Here is a 21,813-nt window from a genome sequence, read left to right as displayed (position 1 = left end):
TTCACCGGGCCATTCCTGGAATAAAGGTCCGACGCCTGTTTGTGGAGTTCACTGAGGACCTGCTTGCGTTTTTTTTTGTTTCATACGGCTGAGTTCGCAGGTGCCGTATTTCCTGAAAAGGCTTACGGAAATGACTCCTTAAGCCCCTAGGCGGTGTTGGCTCATCAATCAGATGTCTGTTGGGATGCCCAGGTTCCTGGGTATTCAACAGGAACTGTTTGGTTAGCATCTCATTTCTCTCCGATGGGGAGTATTCTCGCTTCATTATGTAGATGGTGTTCTGGGGACATAAGAAGACAGCCCGTGGCGGTTCTGAGAGCATTATTTTGGCAGGCCTATAGCTTCTTCCAGTGAGTAGTTTTTAGGCTTGGCGACCATATAGGGGACGCGTAGCATGCAATCGGCTGGCCAATTGCTTTGTATGTGGTAATGAGCGTTTCTTTGTCTTTTCCCCAAGTACGGCCAGCAAGGGATTTGAGGATTTTATTACGGCTCTGGATTTTCGGCACAATTGCGCCTGCATTCTCACCAAAATGTAGATCCTGATCAAACGTCACACTAAAGATTTTGGGGTGTAGGACAGTCGGTCGCATAGTGCCATGGACGTGGATGTTCAAAATGGTGGACTTTTGGGACGTCCATGTTGTAAATAAGGTCGCGGGATATTTAATCGGTGATGATGCCAGGTTTCGCGAGGTGAAAAAACTGGAGAGATCAGGGAGGTAGCTGTTTATTCTGTTGCAAAGCTCATCGATCTGTGGGCCTGGGCCTGTGGCCATTATTGTGCAGTCATCGGCGTAGGAAACGATAGTAACTCCTTCTGGTGGCGAAGGTAGCTTAGATATCTAGAAATTAAACAAAAGTGGGGATAGGACACCACCCTGTGGCACCCCTTCTTTTATTCTTCTTGGTTTTGATGTTTCGTTTCTGAATTGCACCGATCTGCCTACCGAAAACGGTTTCATCGTTATGATATCTGAGTGTTAAATTTCGAGAACGAAAAAGTGGAATTGAAGTTGGCAGACCGAGTGCGGTTTATCTCCAAACAGGAATTGGCAGAAAATCATGAAAAATCATTTCACATTGAATCAAAAAAGATTATCGTTGAAAATATTATGTATAATAAAAAACCGAAAACATATCATCACTGCACTCCATCGCAAGTCACCGGAGAATCCAAAATTATGCATTAAACACAGCTACTGTTTCTTCGGCACATAAAATTAAAAAAAAAAAAAAAACATATTTTTAGTTTTTGTATTCATAAAATGTGTTGATAACATACCCAGTGTATTGTAAATTACTTAAATACACGCATAAATTAAATGACTCTGCTACTAAAAAAAAAAATGCAACTGAATTTAATATCTCGTATTTTCGATTTAATTTTAAAGTTTTATCTTTTTTGTAGCTTTGCCACACTTCCGCACTTTAAATACATAAATTCATATTAAATGAGATTAGGTACTTACGAGTTCGATTGTGCATATCCACTGCGTCCCTTGTGCAATGCAATACTAAAGCCGAACATTGAGTTCGGTTCACGCACGTGCCTTATATAGCTGGGCAGATCAATGTTATAGCCATGAGAGCTGGACGCCAGTAGCAGCAGCACCGCCAACACCATTACGGGTAATCTGGTCAAGTGTTGCGTTAAGCTGTTGTTGACGTTGTTATTGCTGCGTACGTGGGTGTTGGTGGCGACGGTTTTGTTGGCTACGTTGGGCGGCCAATGGCGCTCTCTTTGACGCGTCGTTGTTTTTATATGCATTTTGTTGGTGATTGAATATTTTTTTGATTTTTTTTTTGTTTTTGTACTTTTTAACACTTTAGTTAGTGCAGTTTTTGGAAAAAAGAAATTTTTTCAATTTGATTTGATGTCATTAGCGCTGATTTACATATTCACATTTATATGCATTTTGTTGTTGTTAGTGGTAGTAACACTGTTTGATGAAAATTGAATGGGAAAGCGAATTAAGAGATACACAAAATTTGAATAAGTTTCTTGTCAAGTGCACAACGGTATCGCTATATATTTATGTTTATTTTTTGCGTGTGGGAGTTTTCTTCGTTTATCGATAATTTTTGTTTTTTTTTTTAAATAAATTTTAGTCTTCAGTTTAATCATGTTATATATGTTTATACGAAGTACATAGTCGTCCCAATGGTAAAAGCAGCATACATTAATTAAATTTTTGATCAAATAGAATATTATGAAAAAGTAAAGTTTAGAAGAGAAAACAGAAGGAAAACGAAATGAAGGGATACCGACAGTGGGAAGGCAAAACAGAGTGTGGAGGGAGAGACGCAGATCAAGGAGAGGAGGAGGAGGAAGAGAAAGGGAAATGGAAAAATTAATGGAAGATAAGTTGCCAAATGAGGGGAAGGCAAAAAGAAAAACCAGGTAACAATAGCCAGGACACCACCTAGACAATGAGGCGAGAGTACTCCCCGTTAGGGAGAGAAATCAAATGCTGAACAAATAGTTTCTGTTGAATACCCAGAATCCTGGGCATCCCAACATACATCTGATTGAATAGGCCATACCTACCAGGAGCTTAAAAAGTCACCTTCGCGAACATAATGAGGAAATACGGCACCTGAAAACACAGCCCTATGCAGGTAAAAACACAAACAGGGGTCGGGTATCCACAAAAAGGCGTGGGATCTCTTTGCCAGGATTTGCCCAGCGAACCCATTTCTTAAAAATAAATACCCTGAACGCGCAGAAGAAGAAGAAAGCGTTCTCCTTAGGAAAATACGCGTAACCCAAGCTCTTTTGAACTTCGATCTGGATACTGTAACAGGTTAAGCTCTTACCTATCCAGAATCTACCCCGACATACAAATTATATGTCCTGCTGGCAATGTGCGCCCAAATGACTCCAACCATCTCTTTAATTGCAATGTACAACCAACATCTCTAACACGCCTCTCACTCTGGTCCACCCCTGTTGAAACTGCAAGTTTCCTTGGATTTCTGTTAGAGGATATTGATGAAAATTTGTGATTGGTCGCGCCTATTGTATGGGGCTACAACAACAACAACAACCAGACAACAATTTGTGCCACATACGTAAGCACCTGGAAAATTGTCAAGCCTGTGGCCATTAAAATTAGGAAGAAATGACAGAAACCATCTTATCGAAAAAATGGGTTGTTTGGGAGATACATATATGCTTAAGAGATAGGATCCATTCGGTTCCGCCAAATAATTAATAGGATACCCAAATATACCCGCTCACCAAATTTCATTAAGATATCTCATGGCTACCGTAGTGTAATGGTAACGTGCGACGCCCACCACACCTAACAGCCTCTTTTCAAGCCCCGAGAAAATTAATTTCTAAATCTTTAGAAAAAAGTTTCTGAGCGGCGTCGGCTTCTCATCTTCTCAACCTTTTGACTGACGCTTTAAACTATCGGCGAAACGCTGAACCGGATAGCAGTTGGCTAATGTCCGGAATGAATTGCTGTAGGCACCTTGTGCCACTGTGATTTTTGGAAAGAGAATTAATTAATTAATTAAATACAGTCGGAAAAATAAACCCAAATACCCCACGAAAATGTATAGAAGACATTTTATGCCATCTCGCCCAAAAGAAAAAAAACCAGCGACTACCTCTTAGAAAACATCGAGCAAATGGCTGCACGTAACGAGATGAAAGATCTTCAAAAAGCTTCTCAAATATAGGTATTTATTTTCAAAGTCATGACAATCATTAATAATCCCCTTAAAAATCGGTAATACATTCATAAGCATATGTACGTACATATGTATGTATATTAGGGGGGTTCTTAAAAATAAAATAAACGATTTTCCAGTCGCTCTCCTTCAAACGGAAATACGAAGGTAAAAAATATAAAATTAAATTTTGGTCTCGATTGGATGCGATGCAGGTGTTGGTCAGAGGAATATATTAAAAAAAGAATTTTTATCTCTGTACGAAAATCCTCAACCGGATCCAGTCAAAACCAAAATTTATATATGATATCGCCTATTATATTATCTATATTCTGTATTTGGAAACAAAAATTTGATTTTTGTCTATTGAGTCACCATAGAGAAAACTGACTTTGACCCTTTTAAATTTGATTTATAAGGGCTGCCCTAATGTATACATTTGTTGCTACAATACAGGAATATTCTCACATCAAAACGCGAACCTGTCACATTTATGACCTTGACTAGTAATGACTTCAGCTCCAAAGCCATCAAAGAGTGAATATATACAACGAATTTTGAAATATTGTAACTATTTCGTATGTACATTATCGTGTCCTTTATTTATCAGGTGGGATTTGCGAGTGATCCCCAGAAGTTTAAAACTCAAAACTAATTATCGAATGAAAAAAAAGAATTATAAAATAAAGGCGTTGAATGTCGATTTAATGTAATAGCTCCGCACAGGAAGCTCCGATTTGAAAAAAAAAGTGTGTATAACAAGGAACAGCAACAAAAAGGTAATACTTAGATATCAAATATAAGCGTGTAGTGGGGCATTCATATGGTTGAGTGAATAGAGGCAATACTACACACAGTAGTATGAAGTATGAATGTTGGAGAGTTCAATACTCAGTTCCCGAAAAGTTAGCTAATGTAGAAGTGAAATTCAGAAACATGTCCTAGTAGCAATCGCCTTATGCAAACTTTGTAATTTTTCTCTAATATCAATAACGAAGGAAATTGTATAAAGCAATATATACGAATACATACAAAATTGTTTAAACAAAAATACAATTTAAAAAAAGTTTGTGCGTGTGTTCGCTGTCAACCATACGTGCAAACATCCATTCAGACAAAACATTCCACCAGATCAGATATTGAATCAGATCAAATGGTGAAGTAATGCAGATAAACAAAAGTTATCTGCGTGTTTTCTATATAACGTTCTTATAAGTACGCGTTTTGTTCGATGACTCTTCTTTAACTATAAGCTTAAAAGATATGTCATAAAAGTAAAACTAACCTATCCCCTTAATATTTAAAAATTTCCTCCAGAAGTTGCTGAACTTATATTTCTATGTAATTTGCCTTTTGTTATTTTTCATTCTGAACGAAAAAAAAAAACAAAACAACATTTTCCACAAAGCTGGAAAAAATTAAAATTATTTCTTGTAAAGCACCCTGGTATATGTATGTACATACAAGCACACACCCTGAAATCGTGCAAAAAAAAATGTTTCAAAAACATTTATTTTCAATTTCCAGTTTATATTCTACGTAGTCGACATATCATTGTTGTTTTCTGCAATTGTCGCAGTAAAATAAAGCAACAAATAAAATAACGAAAAATATTGCTGGCGTAATCACTGACTGACAGAGAGACGTACAAGGCAAGTAATGACACGCAAACAGATATGTGTGGCATATGAAGAACAACAACTGGTTAAGAAAACAAGATCAAGAACCTAAATTTTTTAGAACAAAAATCAACAAACTATAAAACAATAAAGCGTCCACAGAGTAGGTGTTAATAGCTCTTATACTTATGTAACTTTATGCTTATGTAATTTAATATGTTCGTATTTTTAGATGATGTAGGTAATTATAAGAAAAAAATTCGTTGGTTATTGACTGCTCACAAACATACTTAAGCATCTACAAATATACATAACAATTATTCATATGTTGAGTGTTTAATGGTATATACTCCTGTGCTGATTTATACCCAAAATGTATCTGAAATGAAACAGCCAATTTTAACCGCTGCGAATACTGGAAATAACAAACAATAATTAATGCAGCGAAAAACAATAATTTTTCTGATTCTGTTTTTATTGTGAAACATGTGAGACGAGGAGCTATGAGAAGTGAGCAGAATTGATTTTCAATGCCAAGATATAAAAATACATACATGACTTCTGAAGATCATGCATATATAAGTACTTTTTTATGTGTATAAATGTGTGTAAGATAGAATATCATCAATAGGGTAAGCCATTTTGAGGTTTTTTTGATTTTATTCCAGTTATTTCAGTCGCGAAATCAAAAACATAATTAACTTGACTCAGAATTAATAAATTTGATCGGAGCAAAGCTAATTGTTGTATACAAAATTGTTGCTGTTATTATAAAACAAGTAAGGACGGAATTGTCTTCGGCTGTGCCGAAGACTTCATGCCTTTCATGAATAGGGCTGAACAATAATCTTATCCCATTCGTAATCTCCAAATAATCGGATGTATAAGATAAGAAATATATAGTGAACAGATGTACATACCTAAACGATTTTTAGATAAATATAAAAAAATGGCAAAAAACCCCCTTATCTGAACGATCGGTTGTATGGGATATATATTATATATAGCTCCGATCGAAATGATTTTTACAGGAAATCTTCTATGATATAGAATATACATATATTCTATGATTAGACTATATATCACCAAGTTTCACGTTTTTATATTGGAAATTAAGGGAGAAATGGCTAAAAATCTTTCTATCTGAACGATCAGTTATATGGGATATGTATTATATATAGCTCCAATCGAAATGATTTTTTTCATGAAATCTTCTATTATATATTAGAATAAATATCACCAAGTGTAACGTTTTTATATTGGAATTTCTATCTGAACGATCGATTGTATGGGATATATACTACATATAGCTCCGATCAAAGCGATTTTTCAGGAAATTTTCTATGATATATTAAAATATATATCACCGAGTTTCACGTTTATACTTTCTAAATTAAGGGAGAAATGGCCAAAAATCTCTCTATCTGAACGATCGGTTGTATGGGATAGGTATATACTATATACATATAGCTCCGATCAAAGTGATTTTTTTCAGGAAGTCTTCTATGATATATTAAAATATATATTACCGAGTTTCACGTTTATACTTTCTAAATTAAGGGAGAAATGGCCAAAAATCTTTCTATCTGAACGATCGTTTGTATGGGATATAACTATATATAGCTCCGATCAAAGTGATTTTTTCAGGATATCTTCTATGATATATTAGAATAAATATCACCAAGTTTAATGTTTTTATATTGGAAATTAAGGGAGAAATGGCTAAAAATATTTCTATCTGAACGATCGGTTGTATGGGATATATATTATATATAGCTCCAATCGAAATGATTTTTTCATGAAATCTTCTATGATATATTATAATAAATATCACCAAGTTTAATGTTTTTATATTGGAAATTAAGGGAGAAATGGCTAAAAATCTTTCTATCTGAACGATCGATTATATGGGATATGTATTATATATAGCTCCGATCGAAATGATTTTTTTTCACAAAATCTTCTATGATATATTAGAATAAATATCACCAAGTTTAACGTTTTTATATTGGAAATTAAGGGAGAAATTGCCAAAAATCTTTCTATCTGAACGATCGGTTGTATGGGATATAACTATATATAGCTCCGATCAAAGTGATTTTTTCAGGATATCTTCTATGATATATTAGAATAAATATCACCAAGTTTAATGTTTTTATATTGGAAATTAAAATATTTCTATCTGAACGATCGGTTGTGTGGGATATATATTATATATAGCTCCAATCGAAATGATTTTTTCATGAAATCTTCTATGATATATTATAATAAATATCACCAAGTTTAATGTTTTTATATTGGAAATTAAGGGAGAAATGGCTAAAAATCTTTCTATCTGAACGATCGGTTATATGGGATATTTATTATATATAGCTCCGATCGAAATGATTTTTTTCACGAAATCTTCTATGATATATTAGAATAAATATCACCAAGTTTAACGTTTTTATATTGGAAATTAAGGGAGAAATTGCCAAAAATATTTCTATCTGAACGATCGGTTGTATGGGATAGGTATATACTATATACATATAGCTCCGATCAAAGTGATTTTTTCAGGAAATCTTCTATGATATTAGAATAAATATAACCAAGTTTAACGTTTTTATATTGGAAATTAAGGGAGAAATTGCAAAAAATCTTTCTATCTGAACGATCGGTTGTATGGGATATATACTACATATAGCTCCGATCAAAGTGATTTTTTCAGGAAATCTTCTATGATATATTAAAATATATATATCACCGAGTTTCAGATTTATACTTTCTAAATTAAGGGAGAAATGGCCAAAAATCTCTCTATCTGAACGATCGGTTGTATGGGATAGGTATATACTATATACATATAGCTCCGATCAAAGTGATTTTTTCAGGAAATCTTCTATGATATATTATAATAAATATCACCAAGTTTATCGTTTTTATATTGGAAATTAAGGGAGAAATGGCCAAAAATCTCTCTATCTGAACGATCGGTTGTATGGGATAGGTATATACTATATACATATAGCTCCGATCAAAGTGATTTTTTCAGGAAATCTTCTATGATATATTATAATAAATATCACCAAGTTTATCGTTTTTATATTGGAAATTAAGGGAGAAATGGCTAAAAATATTTCTATCTGAACGATCGGTTGTATGGGATATATATTATATATAGCTCCAATCGAAATGATTTTTTCATAAAATCTTCTATGATATATTATAATAAATATCACCAAGTTTAATGTTTTTATATTGGAAATTAAGGGAGAAATAGCTAAAAATCTTTCTATCTGAACGATCGGTTATATGGGATATGTATTATATATAGCTCCGATCGAAATTATTTTTTTCCATGAAATCTTCTATTATATATTAGAATAAATATCACCAAGTTTAACGTTTTTATATTGGAAATTAAGGGAGAAATTCCCAAAAATCTTTCTATCTGAACGATCGGTTGTATGGGATATATACTACATATAGCTCCGATCAAAGTGATTTTTTCAGAAAATCTATGATATATTAAAATATATATCACCGAGTTTCACGTTTATACTTTCTAAATTAAGGGAGAAATGGCCAAAAATCTTTCTATCTGAACGATCGGTTGTATGGGATATATACTACATATAGCTCCGATCAAAGTGATTTTTTCAGGATATCTTCTATGATATATTAGAATATATATCACCGAGTTTCACGTTTATACTTTCTAAATTGCGGCAGGAATGACCAAAATCGTCTTATCTGAACGATCGATTGTATGGGAGATATATGTTATAGTGGTCCGATCCTACCGGATCCGACAAATGTCTAATATAATACAAAAATACATCCTTGTGCCAAATTTCATTGAGATACCTCAAAATTTGAGGGACTAGTTTGCGTTCAAACAGACAGACGGACCGACTGACGGACGGACGAACGGACAGACGGACATGGCTATATCAACTCAGTTCGTCGCCCTGATCAATTCGGTATACTTAATGGTGAGTCTATCTTCTATATTTCTCAACGTTACAAACATCGGACCAATGTTAATATACCATTTCATGTTCATGAAAGGTATAAAAATACAAAACTGCACACGATTATTGTTGTCAGGACATGTTTCTGAATAACCAAGTCTTCATCAGTTAACTTTTCAAGTGCCTACTAGGATGCGAACCTCACTACATACTATCATGCCGGCACTTCTATCACTCAGCCGTATGACTGTCCCGTTGTTTTTGGTCTATTCTTTTCTAACTACCAGTGTCGCTTTTGCTTTTAAAGTTTAATATACATATGTGCATGTATATATATCCGCGAAACACTAAATGTGGCGAACACCGCGTTCTACAGTAGTGTTTGGATAAGAATAAACCCGAGAATGTACCCAGTGGTAAAAGGCGCTTTGAATCCAGAGTTCCCAATCCCAGTCAAGGCGGATTGTAAGATTAAGTTAGGTTGGGTGGCCGCTGTGGAAGCAGCTCACTCAAACAGTTTTACGATCCGGTCCACAATAACTGTGTAGCAATGGTAAACTTTCGGATGCGGCAAACATCCCCTGAGCATAGCTCAACCGAAGTCCATGTTTCGGGAAGCTGACTGCAAGTTGCAAGCGGTTTACCTTAGTCCCCATAGCCGCCAGACTGTCCAAATAGATGTTTTACTCCCTAACACATGCAGCACTGGATAGCATCCTATTCACCCTGTCTTTTATAGCCGTGACTTTTTCTGCAGTGGTCAGGCAGCCCACATTTCCGGCTGTCTCCATGGTCAAGACAGAATACTCCCCTCCCACCTTCTCGTCTAGTTTTGAACCATCTATAAACAATTTTACCATCCCCACACCCCAAATGTGTTGCCACCCCACTTCTCCCTCGAGGTTACACAAAGTTGTGGAGTTACCCAATCTTGCTCATAATTATCTATTCTGCATCTCGAAGCCTAATTGAAGACCGTACTTTAGTTGCCGTGCAGATGATGAACACCGGATGTATTTTAAACATTTCGTTCAAAACGAGAGTTGGCGCGATGCGAAGGGCCCCGCTAATTTCAATCAGTGGCATTCGTTGCACTTTGACTTTTAAAAATGGATGCAGTGTCCAGTGCGCTCCAACAGGTCAATACTCCATAGAAGAAGATCGCTTTAATCACTATGCCATATAGCAAGTATACCACCTTTGGGGAAATCCCCCAGCGTTATCCAATGACTCCTCTATATGAAGCTGTCATGATAGCTTGCTGTCGAATATAATGCCAAGGTACTTAACCCTTTTAGATGATACCAGTGACGTTCCGATAATTATGGGTGGTATTAATACAGGGATCTTGTATTTCCTACTAAATATAACAATCTCAGTTTTATTGGGGTCTACAGCTAGGCCGATATCCCCATAGAAGCACTTTCAAGGTGTTCTGGAGTACTTCATTTACGACCACGACGCTAAGAAGAGGACACAGAGCACCAACCTGCAGCGTATCCCTTCCGACCCTTCTATGGGTCACTGAACTTACCCGTTTCGCTGTGACAGTTTTGTTGTCCAGAAGTCTGTTGATAAACAAAATCAGAAACTATTCCACTTCCAACTCTGTTAAAGCCCTCTCGATAGCAGTCGACAAGACATTATTGCAAGCCCCTTCGCTGTAAAGCAGATCCCCCAGAACGATGCCTTTTGCGTCCGAGTGACCCTTCTTTGAGTTCAACAACCGAATGGAAGACGCTGCGACGCTGACTGTCACTCTCGAGAAATTCTACTCCGTATGTACAGATCGATCAGGCTATCCAAAGTTTTTAGCAGGAACGAGGGGAGACTGATCGGTCTGAAATCCTTGGTAAAGGCATGAGAGCCCTTCTCCGTCTGCGGAATGAAGATAGCTTTGACAATGTCCCCTAATCCCCCCTCCCACCCTCCCCGTAGATCCGCGCCTGAGCTTCTACCTCCAATAATATGCAAATTCAATATATTTTTCATTTATTTTTTTGTTTATGTAGGAGACGCTGTTCAAATTGATATTTTTCTTAAATTAATAATGTTGTAAAGTCGCAGTTAATGCTTTTAATCATGTAAATGAGTATAAAAATGTTTTTTAGTCGCATTAGTAGGCAATTTTTTAACACATTTTACGCTTTGTACAATAATTAGCACTTCGTTGTTTACCAACAGTCATATTTTCAGCGGACTGCCTTTGGCCCACTGTTCAGCGTTGCCAGAAGCAACATTTTTTGGGGCTTCAAATAATAAGCACAAAATGTGGCAGAAAAGAGCTAAATGAATTTGTGCTAAAGAGCTTATGACGTCGCTGTATCTGGCCAACAACAGAAAAAGAGGCGTATTACATAATTACGACTATATATGTGACCCGGTCTATGAAAAGGTGGCTTATGACTCAAAAAAAATTGCCACTACTAAGAAACTGTAGAAATGCGTTGTTTATCTTTAAAAGCTGTTTCTCGCAATTTCTTTTTGAGTCATAAACCATCTTTTCATATGCCGGGTCACATATATAGAATCCAGAAAAACATAATGACCAAATTTCTGACGGACATAATTTTAAAAAGACAAAATCCGGACATGAGATCCCGATCAAACATAACAATCAGATATACTATAAATATATTTTAATTTATTTATATTGTCGTGTCGGGATTTTGGCCTGTCTGGATTGTGTCCTGTCGGAATTTCAAAAAAATTGCGGGATTATTACCTGTCGGGACTAAGAGGTAAATTCCAAAATGGATTCATATAAAGCTGAAAGAGAAACAACACACAACAAACTACTAAGAGTCATTTTCGCTATATTCAATTAAGGCTAACTTAAACTTTATTTGACACATTACTGAACGATTTCTGTCAAATAAAATATAAGTCAGCGTTGACTGGAGATGCTGAAAACGGCCTTTAATTTAGGTCAAACAGCTACAAAATGGCAACACTGCCATCCATTCCTTTTTCCACATTTTTCGTCGCTAATATACTACTATTACTTGAATGCATTTGTAACTTTTATAAATCTCTGTAAGCTTTGACTATCGTAGTGATTGCAATCCGTGACATTGTGCCACTTGTGGCAACTCGTAAACCTCCAAAAGCAACTCACTTGAAAACCGTGCTAGTAGCGCAGTGGGTAAATGTCATTTTATTTGTTTGTATAGATGATCTGTTAATATATCTACATATTGTCAAGTAGATAAAGGTATAAATATTTTAAGACATAATAACTTCATAATAGTTTGTTAAGGATGAACTCATGCATAAAAAATCGTGTGATGTGTGTACATATCTTTAAGTAAGATCTTAGGCTGCACTTGAATCCCTTCTTCATTCAGCTCAATTAGTGGTAAACTTTAAAAAATATGAACAAATATAAATTGCAGTAAGCCGTGATACGCCCGTATATTGAAACGTATCTCTGAAGCAAAGACATAAAAGCCCTTGAAAGAAAAATTAAGTTTCATTTTATTAAACACATCCGCTGTAGCGGTATGGACCGTAATAAAAAGAATCATAATAAAATTTAAACAACAAATAACTTTGTGATACTTTGATTTTTTAGCAAGGTTTGTTGCTCAATTTTTTTTCAACCCGATGCTGCTTTATCAATAAAAGTTATTTAAAAAAATACTTGGCGACGGGACCTACATGTTTTATACCGACTCCGAACTATATTTACAAGACACTGCCGAACCGAATACATATATCAAAGATATATATTTTTTATGTAATACATTGGCATTTTTCAGAAGAAAAACTTCGATAAGATCATTTTTTTCTAATCACACTTAAGATCAGTAGTAAAGATTAAAAACAAAATATTTAAACTATAATATAAACAAGTAAGGAAGGCTAAGTTCGGGTGTAACCGAACATTACATACTTAGCTAAGAGCTTTGGAGACAAAATAAGGGAAAATCACCATTTAGCAAAATTAGCCTAGGGTAACCCTGGAATGTGTTTGTATGACATGGGTTTCAAATGGAAGGTATTAAAGAGTATTTTAAAAAGGAGGGCCTTAGTTCTACAGGTGGACGCCATTTCAGGATATCGCCATAAAGGTGGATCAGGGGTAACTTTAGAATGTGTTTATACGATATGGGTATCGAATGAAAGGTGTTGATGAGTATTTTACAAGGGAGTGGGCCTTAGTTCTATAGGTCAACGTCTTTCCGAGATATCGCCATAAGGGTGGACCAGGGGTGACTATAGAATGTGTTTGTATGATATGGGTATCAATGAAGGCTTTAAAAAGAAGTGGCCCTTAGTTGTATATGTGAAGGCGTTTTCGAGATATCGACCAAAATGTGGACCAGGGTGACCCAGAACATCATCTGTCGGGTACCGCTAATTTATTTATATATATAATACCACGAACAGTATTCCTGCCAAGATTCCAAGGGCGTTTGATTTGGCCTGCAGAACTTTTTCATTTTTTTCATATGGTAGGTGTCACACCCATTTTACAAAGTTTTTTCTAAAGTTATATTTTGCGTCAATAAACCAATCCAATTACCAAGTTTCATCTCTTTTTTCATATTTGGTATAGAATTATGGCATTTTTTTTCATTTTTGTAATTTTCTATATCGAAAAAGTGGGCGTGGTCATAGTCGGAAAAAATACAATTCGGACATTTCTCAAAGCTTAGAATGCGAAATAATTCACTTGAAACACATTTACGAAGCAAATTTTGATAAAGGTCTGTCACCATTGGAATTGCTAAATGCCACCTACATACGATTTTCCTCAATATTTGTGTTGCTTTACGTATCTTTTGCACTATACCTGTCACTGTAGCTAGTGCAGAAAGTTCCTTCAGCCTCCTTTCAAGAATCAAAAATTTTCATAGATCGTGTTCATCTCAAGAGCGAGTTTCAGGACTTGCCATGCTTTGTGTTGAACCCGTTTTGGTAAGACAGTTAAATTTTGATATTATTATAAAAATTTTGCAGCGAAAAAAGCAAGTAAAGCCACTCTTTGATATCCGAACTTTCTATATTGTATAATTAAAATTTATAATCTTACATTTATTAGAAATGTATTAAAATGTTACCAAATAACTAGAAAAGATTGCTTGAAACAATAGGTGGCTGTTAAAAGAGCATTTTTTCTACCTTACAATAAAACAGTATAATTAGTAAATATTCTGTGTTAATTTTATTGTCAGCTCTTAGTCCAAAAATCATTTAGTGGATGTGGCAAACATTTTTTGATGTAACCCATCAATAACACCGAGTTACACACATTCTGTCCTATGAACCAAATATACTTTTTCGGAAAGGGGGGAAAGGCACGTCAGAATTTTTTTTTTTGTTTTATGTATAAAGTATAAAGCTCGTAGTGTCCGTCTGTCCGCCTGTGTGAAAGATTTTGGATCGGTTTTTAACCCTATTTCCGTGATCCAATCGAGCTGAATTTTTGCAGACAGACTCGTGGAAATATCTATATCACGTAAAATTTTTTAAAAAATAGATTTTTATCAATTCTCTGATTCTCCTGAATTTATTTTTTTTTCACTTTTTTCGGCATAACTTGCAGGGACTCCAAATTTTTAAACTACTAAAGCGTTCCGAAAAAAAAATTGTTTTTCGACCCATCCTACTCCATATATTTGTAGTTTATCAATAGTAACTTTCTAACACTAAACTGTTTATGACAAGCGGACGGAAACTACGAGCTTTATACTTTATACATAAAAAAAAAAATTCTGACGTGTTCATGAAAATCGCCGATACACGTGTATTTTTATTTTTTCTCCCCTTTCCGAAAAAGGACAGAACTAAAGCTCATTTTGGTAACGCAATGTAATGATTCATGAATGAGACGTCATTAATTCAAGTTAATGAAATGTATTAGTGGATTTTTTATAGGGGGCCCGTAAATTGTTTAGTCCCGGGCCCGGATTTTCTCACTACGGCCCTGACCGCAAGACCCACTTTTTTGGTTCTCTATCTAATGCCGACAAGGCAGAACTCACAGCGCCTTTGTTCAGGCGAACAATATCAATATCATCAAATACCAATATTCCGGTAGCTTTTCACGCAGTAACGACATTTCTGTTGACCTCATGAAAGCAGAGTTCAGACGAAACTTTAGGAGAATGTAAGGTGGGATAGTCTGATAAAGCGAGACATTTTGGGAAAAACTGATTTTTGTGACCTTTGACCATTGATTACCTAAAAATTCAATTCGTCCCCAGCTAGCGGCTGAGAATAGACCTTATGGCACACGATAACGGTACTTACTCTGCACCAAATATTTTGCTTATTAAAACTTAAATAACATCTGGCTGTCATGTGATGTTTATCACTAATTCCTTTATTTATTGAAATGAAAAGCACACAAAACAATTGCTAACAAAACATTAATTAATTGTGTCGTGTAAATAAAAAATAAGCAAATGTTGTTTCTTCAAGTTATTAGAAAATCTTATGAAAAACAACTTCAAAATTAAAACTAAAGGGCCCATTACTCATACTTAGCATAGACTTGACTTGGCGTAAACTTGGCAACTGAGCCACGATTATACTCCACTTAGCGCATACAATCTCGCATCATAATCAGCTGTTTTCCAGCTGTCATTTTATTGTGAAATATGTGCTACAAAAGTGGTGGTTTTTAAACAAAGTTAATTTTTAGTACTACAATTAATTTATGAGTGTAAAAATTATTTAAAACAATCAGTAAATGTTAAATTGTACAAAATGTCAAAATGAAATGGGAACAAACAAATGGCATCTCAAAATGTAAACGTCACTTAGAACTTACATAGAAAATCAAAATTCAACAGACTTCTAGGTCAAGTTAAGTGTTGTAATCAGTAAAATGAAATGTTCATTTAGCAGAACTGTAAGTGACAGTTCTCAAGTCAAGTCAGGTCTATGCTAAGTATGAGTAATGGGCCCTTTAGTTTTCTATGTAAGTTCAGAGTGACGTTTACATTTTGAGATGCCATTTGTTTGTTTCCATTTCATTTTGACATTTTGTCATACAAATTGCCACTTACTGATTGTTTTAAGCAATTTTTATACTCATAAATTAATTGTAGTACTCAAAATTAACTTTGTTTAAAAACCACCACTTTTTGTAGCAAATATTTCACAATTAAATGACAGCTGGAAAACAGCTGATTATGACGCCAGATTGTATGCGCTAAGTGGAGTATAATCGTGGCTAAGTTGCCAAGTTTACGCCAAGTCAAGTCAAGTCTATGCTAAGTATCAGTAATGGGCTCTTAAATCTATTTCAAGCAAATGCTAATTTTTTTATTTAATTTGTTCATTGTCTTGTGTTTTACGCATTTGCGTTTATATGTACATATGTATCGTTTCCAAGTAATTTCTTTTGTGCGCATAAAATTTGGAGTAATAATTTTTCGTATAAAAGCACTGTTGGTGACAAGTCTTTTACAGTTATATATTCAACTTCGATTAACTTTGTCTCTAAATAGAAATGAGAGCCCTTACGTTTTTACTAGCTGCCCTAGTAGCTTTGGTGTTGATGGTGAACGAGGTTTCATCTAACAGTGATCGCCAAACTGATCTTGCAAATGATCCTTCTCAACTTGGTAAGGATCATAATCAACAGCAAGATGGTCCTGCTGCTGTTATTGTAGCTGACAGTGAATTTGGCGCTGCAAATTTTAGAGGTTGTTTTCCATTTAAATTTGGTTCACGTAAAAAATGTGGTAAACATGGTAAAGGTGAAAAAGGTGGTGCGGATTGTAAAGGTGGAGCATGTGGTAGACAATCTTCGCGACCATCATCTTCGCAACCAGCAAAAAAACCAAAAACATTCAGCGTATCGCCGTGGAATGCGCCGGCTTATTTTGATTAATGTCGCATAGAGCCAACAGATTTTGGGAAATTCAACCATCTTCATAGTACTTCGCGCAAACGAAATTACGAAATTATGAAATATTTTAAAATATGAAATGAGGTGTAGAATTATAATGTTATTAAAATAAAATAATTGGTGCGTGTACTTTTGTACGCGCCTGAGAATTTATATTTCTTTTTCTCATTCAAAAATTAATTTAAATTGTATGTAATCAATTAATCACAACAAAATATTTAGAGAACTGGAAAAGTTAGTCAACAGAGTCAATAGAATTTAGTTCAAATTTGATAAATTAAATAAATAAATATTTATTTTCTTAAAAAATAAATTATTTTCTTACATCTGCATAAATTCGCGAACGAATCGAATGTTACTATTTTTAAATTATATGCACTGCCTAGCATCCTCCTGTAATGACTGAATCGGAACTTCAGTTGTCAGTAGTTTATAAAAAAATGTTTCTTTGCATTCCACTATACTTCTTGATGAAGTACTGTGTAAGATAACGGCTACTGCTCGCCGCCTGAATGTCAATATATTTCTGTTGCTGTCTTCATGGCTTTTAATTCCGCCTGAAATACATTGCAGTAACCTGTCAGCCTGTTTCATTTACTTGTTTCTGGATCGACAGAATAAACAACAGACCCGATTCCTTTTATTAATTTGGATGTACGCGTGTATGGTATTTCTGCACCCTGGCACCAACCCCCAAGCTAAACTGTGGCCCCAATATCTCTTTCAAAGGCTCAAGCATTTTTTGGGTTTTGGGGAGTGTTTTGGTCGAAAAATTTACCCGTTCGCCATTTTTTTTTCGCAAGCTCGAAAATTATTTTTTTGGGTATGCGTAGTGGAACTTTTTTTTTCCTGAGCCCAAATCGTATCGAAAAATCGATGGTGCGATATCGGTTAATAATTCGACCCAGTCTGGTACACACATCATATATTAATACCTAACAATTGCAGTTAAATACATTCTTGTACATACATGTACGCTAATTGTAGGTGTAAAGACCTCTAAAACTGACCTCATGGTCGCTTTCAGCTTTAAATATTTACGCTTTAAAAGTTAAAACTTTCATTTGTTGCTCGTTATGGTGCAGATTTCCATTTTTGAAGAAAAAGGAAAAAAATTGCTTTCAAATTTCATTTCATGCACAAATTTTGAAAATTTGACCAGCTTATACGGAAAATCGGCAAAAGCTGAGCTTTTTATACCTTTCATGAACATGAAATGGTATATTAACTTTGGTCCGATATTTGTAACGTTGAGAAATGTAGAAGATAGACTCAGCATTAAGTATACCGAATTGATCAGGGCGACGAACTGAGTTGATATAGCCATGTCCGTCTGTCCGTCCGTCTATCTGTTTGAACGCAAACTAGTCCCTCAAATTTTGAGATATCTTAATAAAATTTGGCACAAGGATGTATATTTGTATTATATTAGACATTTGTCGGATCCGGTAGGATCGGACCACTATAACATATATCTCCCATACAACCGATCGTTAAGATAGAAAGATTTTTAGCCATTTCTCCTTTAATTTCCAATATCAAAACGTAAAACTTGGTGATATTTATTCCAATATATCATAGAATATTTCCTGAAAAAATCACTTTGATCGGATCTATATGTATATAGTATATACCTATCCCAAACAACCGATCCTTCAGATAGAAAGATTTTTGGCCATTTCTCCCTTAGTTTCCAATATAAAAACGTTAAACTTGGTGATATTTATTCTAATATATCATAGAAGATTTCCTAAAAAAATCACTTTGATCGGATCTATATGTATATACTATATACATACCTATCCCATAAACCGATCGTTCAGATAGAAACATTTTTAGCCATTTCTCCCTTAATTTCAAATATAAAAACATTAAACTTGGTGATATTTATTCTAATATATCATAGAAGATTTCATGAAAAAATCATTTAGGTCGGAGCTATATATAATATATATGCCATAAACCGATCGTTCAGATAAGGGGGTTTTTTGCCATTTTTTTATATTTAACTTAAAATCGTTTAGGTATGTACATCTGTTCACTATATATTTCTTATCTTATACAGCGCATTATTTGGAGATTACGAATGGGATAAGATTATTGTTCAGCCCCATTCATGAAAGGTATGAAGTCTTCGGCACAGCCGTAAACAGTCCCGTCCTTACTTTTTAACGTTGCTTTAGGCATATTTTTCTACCGAGAGTTACTTATATATGTATGTATGTACCCACAAAGATACAACTTTATCGAAGTTTTCACTACATATGAAGTTACATACATATCTATATATGTACAGTTGTATGAGCATATATATTTATAAGTATCTATATACAAAGATATGTCTGTATATACTCGTACCTACATACCTCTCTATCTAGCTCACCGGTTGTCATATGTTACGTTGATTGCTCATTTAGGTGGAGGTTGAACAATTTTGTCTACGACTTCTGCTGGCAATTTTTAGAGTTTTTTGAGTTTTGCAACCAACTGCTATTATTGGCACATAAATAGTTGCCAACTATTCATGCATGTTAGAAAAACAATTACTTATTAAGTATTTTTAAAAGAATATTATTAAAGCAGAGACAGCAATAAGTAAAATGTTCTAACACGGAAGGTCGACATACAAAACATTTTACAAAGTTTCGAGCAAAAAATGAAGATAAATTGGGTATGAGACTGAGAACGGAAATTTGCTGTTGCTGTTCGATAATGGGTTCTTTTCGCTTAAATTTACATGAAAGTTTTACAGTATGAACTCATCATTTATTTTCTGCTGTTTTAAACACCTAATATGATAAGACTATTTTTTTTTAGTTTATAAAATATAGCACGTAATGAAACAGCATATTTGGGGACAGAGTTAATAAGACTCTAGGTGAAAGAAAACCACAAACTTTTTCTGTTCTTTTACCTACGGCCATATTAAACTTGCGATTTCGTACATGAGTGCTTTTAGAAAGTGGGGTAAACTGCAATCCTCTAGAGAAATATTTAAAATTTTAAATTCCTCTGGTAGGGCATAAACTTTGCTATATCCTACAACTTGAAAATATACACAAGATCAGAGCTGCTCAACCCCTATACACCTTTAGTACTTTTGTTTTTGTATTGTCTTGTAGAATAGGCACAGATACACAAATTCACACATCGAATATAAAAAAAAGCATTCCCATATGCCCTCACATATAAATTCGATTCATATGAAAGTGCCTGCATTTCATATGAAAGTGTAAAGAAAAAGCACTTCCATATGAAGCCAAGGCACTTTAGTATATTCAAATTTACACTAACAAATTGCGAAAAAAAAATTTTCCAAAAATATCGTAGCACTGAGAAAACTTGTATTTCAAAATTTATTAACTAAGGTGATCAGCAAAATTCTTTAACCATTTCAAATATATATGTTTTTTTTTTATTTAAATTTAAAAAAGTTTCAGTGTACATATAATTTTGTGTATGCACTTTGATATCCGCTTCAATATAAAAATTCCTGCACAAGAGGGAGTTTTTTATATTTCATTCGGTGGGTAACAGCCGCATTACTCGTGGCTAATCCTGTTCGTTAAGCAGGCAAGCTCTGGCGACACTAAGTTTCTCATGGAACTAGGGGTGGGGGTCTGGATGGCTAAGAAGGTTGAATGTAGTCATATTAAATCGTTACCGAGATGGTCGGGCTGGACCTTAATGGTGCCTGTTACCGGAACATTCCGGGGCTATACCCAGCCAAGGACCATCAACATCGTTAACACTCGCTACAAAATAAAAAGCCTGGAAGGAGCAAATTCGATCTAAAATTTCATTATATAATTAAAATAAAAAAAAATAAATAAATGTAAGGCGCGATAAACTCCGAAGAGATCTAAGGCCGAGCTTCTCTTCCAATTTGCGTCGTGCTCCTCTTGATTTTCCCTACAAATTGGCCGGACGGGACCTACATATGTTATGCCGACTCCGAACGGTATCTGCAAGGCAGATGAGTTTTCACTGAGAGCTTTTCATGGCAGAAATACACCCGGAGCGCTTGCCAAAGACTGCAGAGGGGCTACCCCGCTTAGAAAAATTTTCTTCTAATTTAAAAACCTTATTTCTAAAATTTTGATGTTGCTTTGCCCGGGGTGCGAACCCAGGGCATACGGTGTGGTAGGCGGAGCACGCTACCATCACACCACGGTGGCCGCCGAAATATCTTATAGGAACAATATATTATAGCCACCAAGATGCGCACACGCTTCAGCGCAGCAAAGAAATTGCGCGTCGTGACTCTAGCAACGTTTGCTGTTAAAAAGCTGCTGACTTTAGCTCTCGCACGCTCTGAGAGGGCAGTCTTCGAGCTAGCTAACAAAGTAACCGAGGTCAGGCATTGTTCCTCATACAAATTTTTGTCGTGGTTATGTAATAATTTAAATATCAAAGTTCAACAGGATTGTGTCTTTGTTTAAGGATTTTATATAAAAGAAATACTTGCAATTATTACAGCGTCAGTTTCATGTCTCTGGGTTATCGGGAAGTTCTTTAAAACTCGAAGGCAAAATTTCCAAGTTCGTTCGATTTATTGAATTTGCTCGATCCCTGGTTCCATCTTGCGAACATTTTTTTCCTCATGTTGCATTAACATGGGGTGTTACAGTATGTTCTTAGATTCAAGAACCTAGCTCTACGGAAAGCTACTCAAATTGAGGTTGCT

At 35.1% G+C, this 21,813-nt stretch overlaps 1 protein-coding gene across 4 annotated transcripts in view; it reads right to left on the bottom strand.

Moving 5' to 3' along the window:
• The window catches only part of if (inflated), a 175,750-nt gene that overhangs the window by 140,383 nt on the left and 13,554 nt on the right, over window positions 1-21,813 (bottom strand). For 3 of the 4 annotated variants that reach the window (XM_067784916.1, XM_067784919.1, XM_067784917.1), the window contains exon 2: window positions 1,473-1,943. In XM_067784916.1, coding sequence (XP_067641017.1) covers window positions 1,473-1,771 — 299 coding nt within the window. In that variant the 5' untranslated portion in view covers window positions 1,772-1,943. The remainder of the gene's footprint in view (window positions 1-1,472; window positions 1,944-21,813) is intronic. The other variant, XM_067784918.1, reaches the window with a different exon arrangement.

Source organism: Eurosta solidaginis, chromosome 4 (assembly GCF_040869045.1).
Source record: "Eurosta solidaginis isolate ZX-2024a chromosome 4, ASM4086904v1, whole genome shotgun sequence".
Taxonomy (NCBI): domain Eukaryota; kingdom Metazoa; phylum Arthropoda; class Insecta; order Diptera; family Tephritidae; genus Eurosta; species Eurosta solidaginis.
This window is presented reverse-complemented; position numbering and strand designations above follow the sequence as displayed.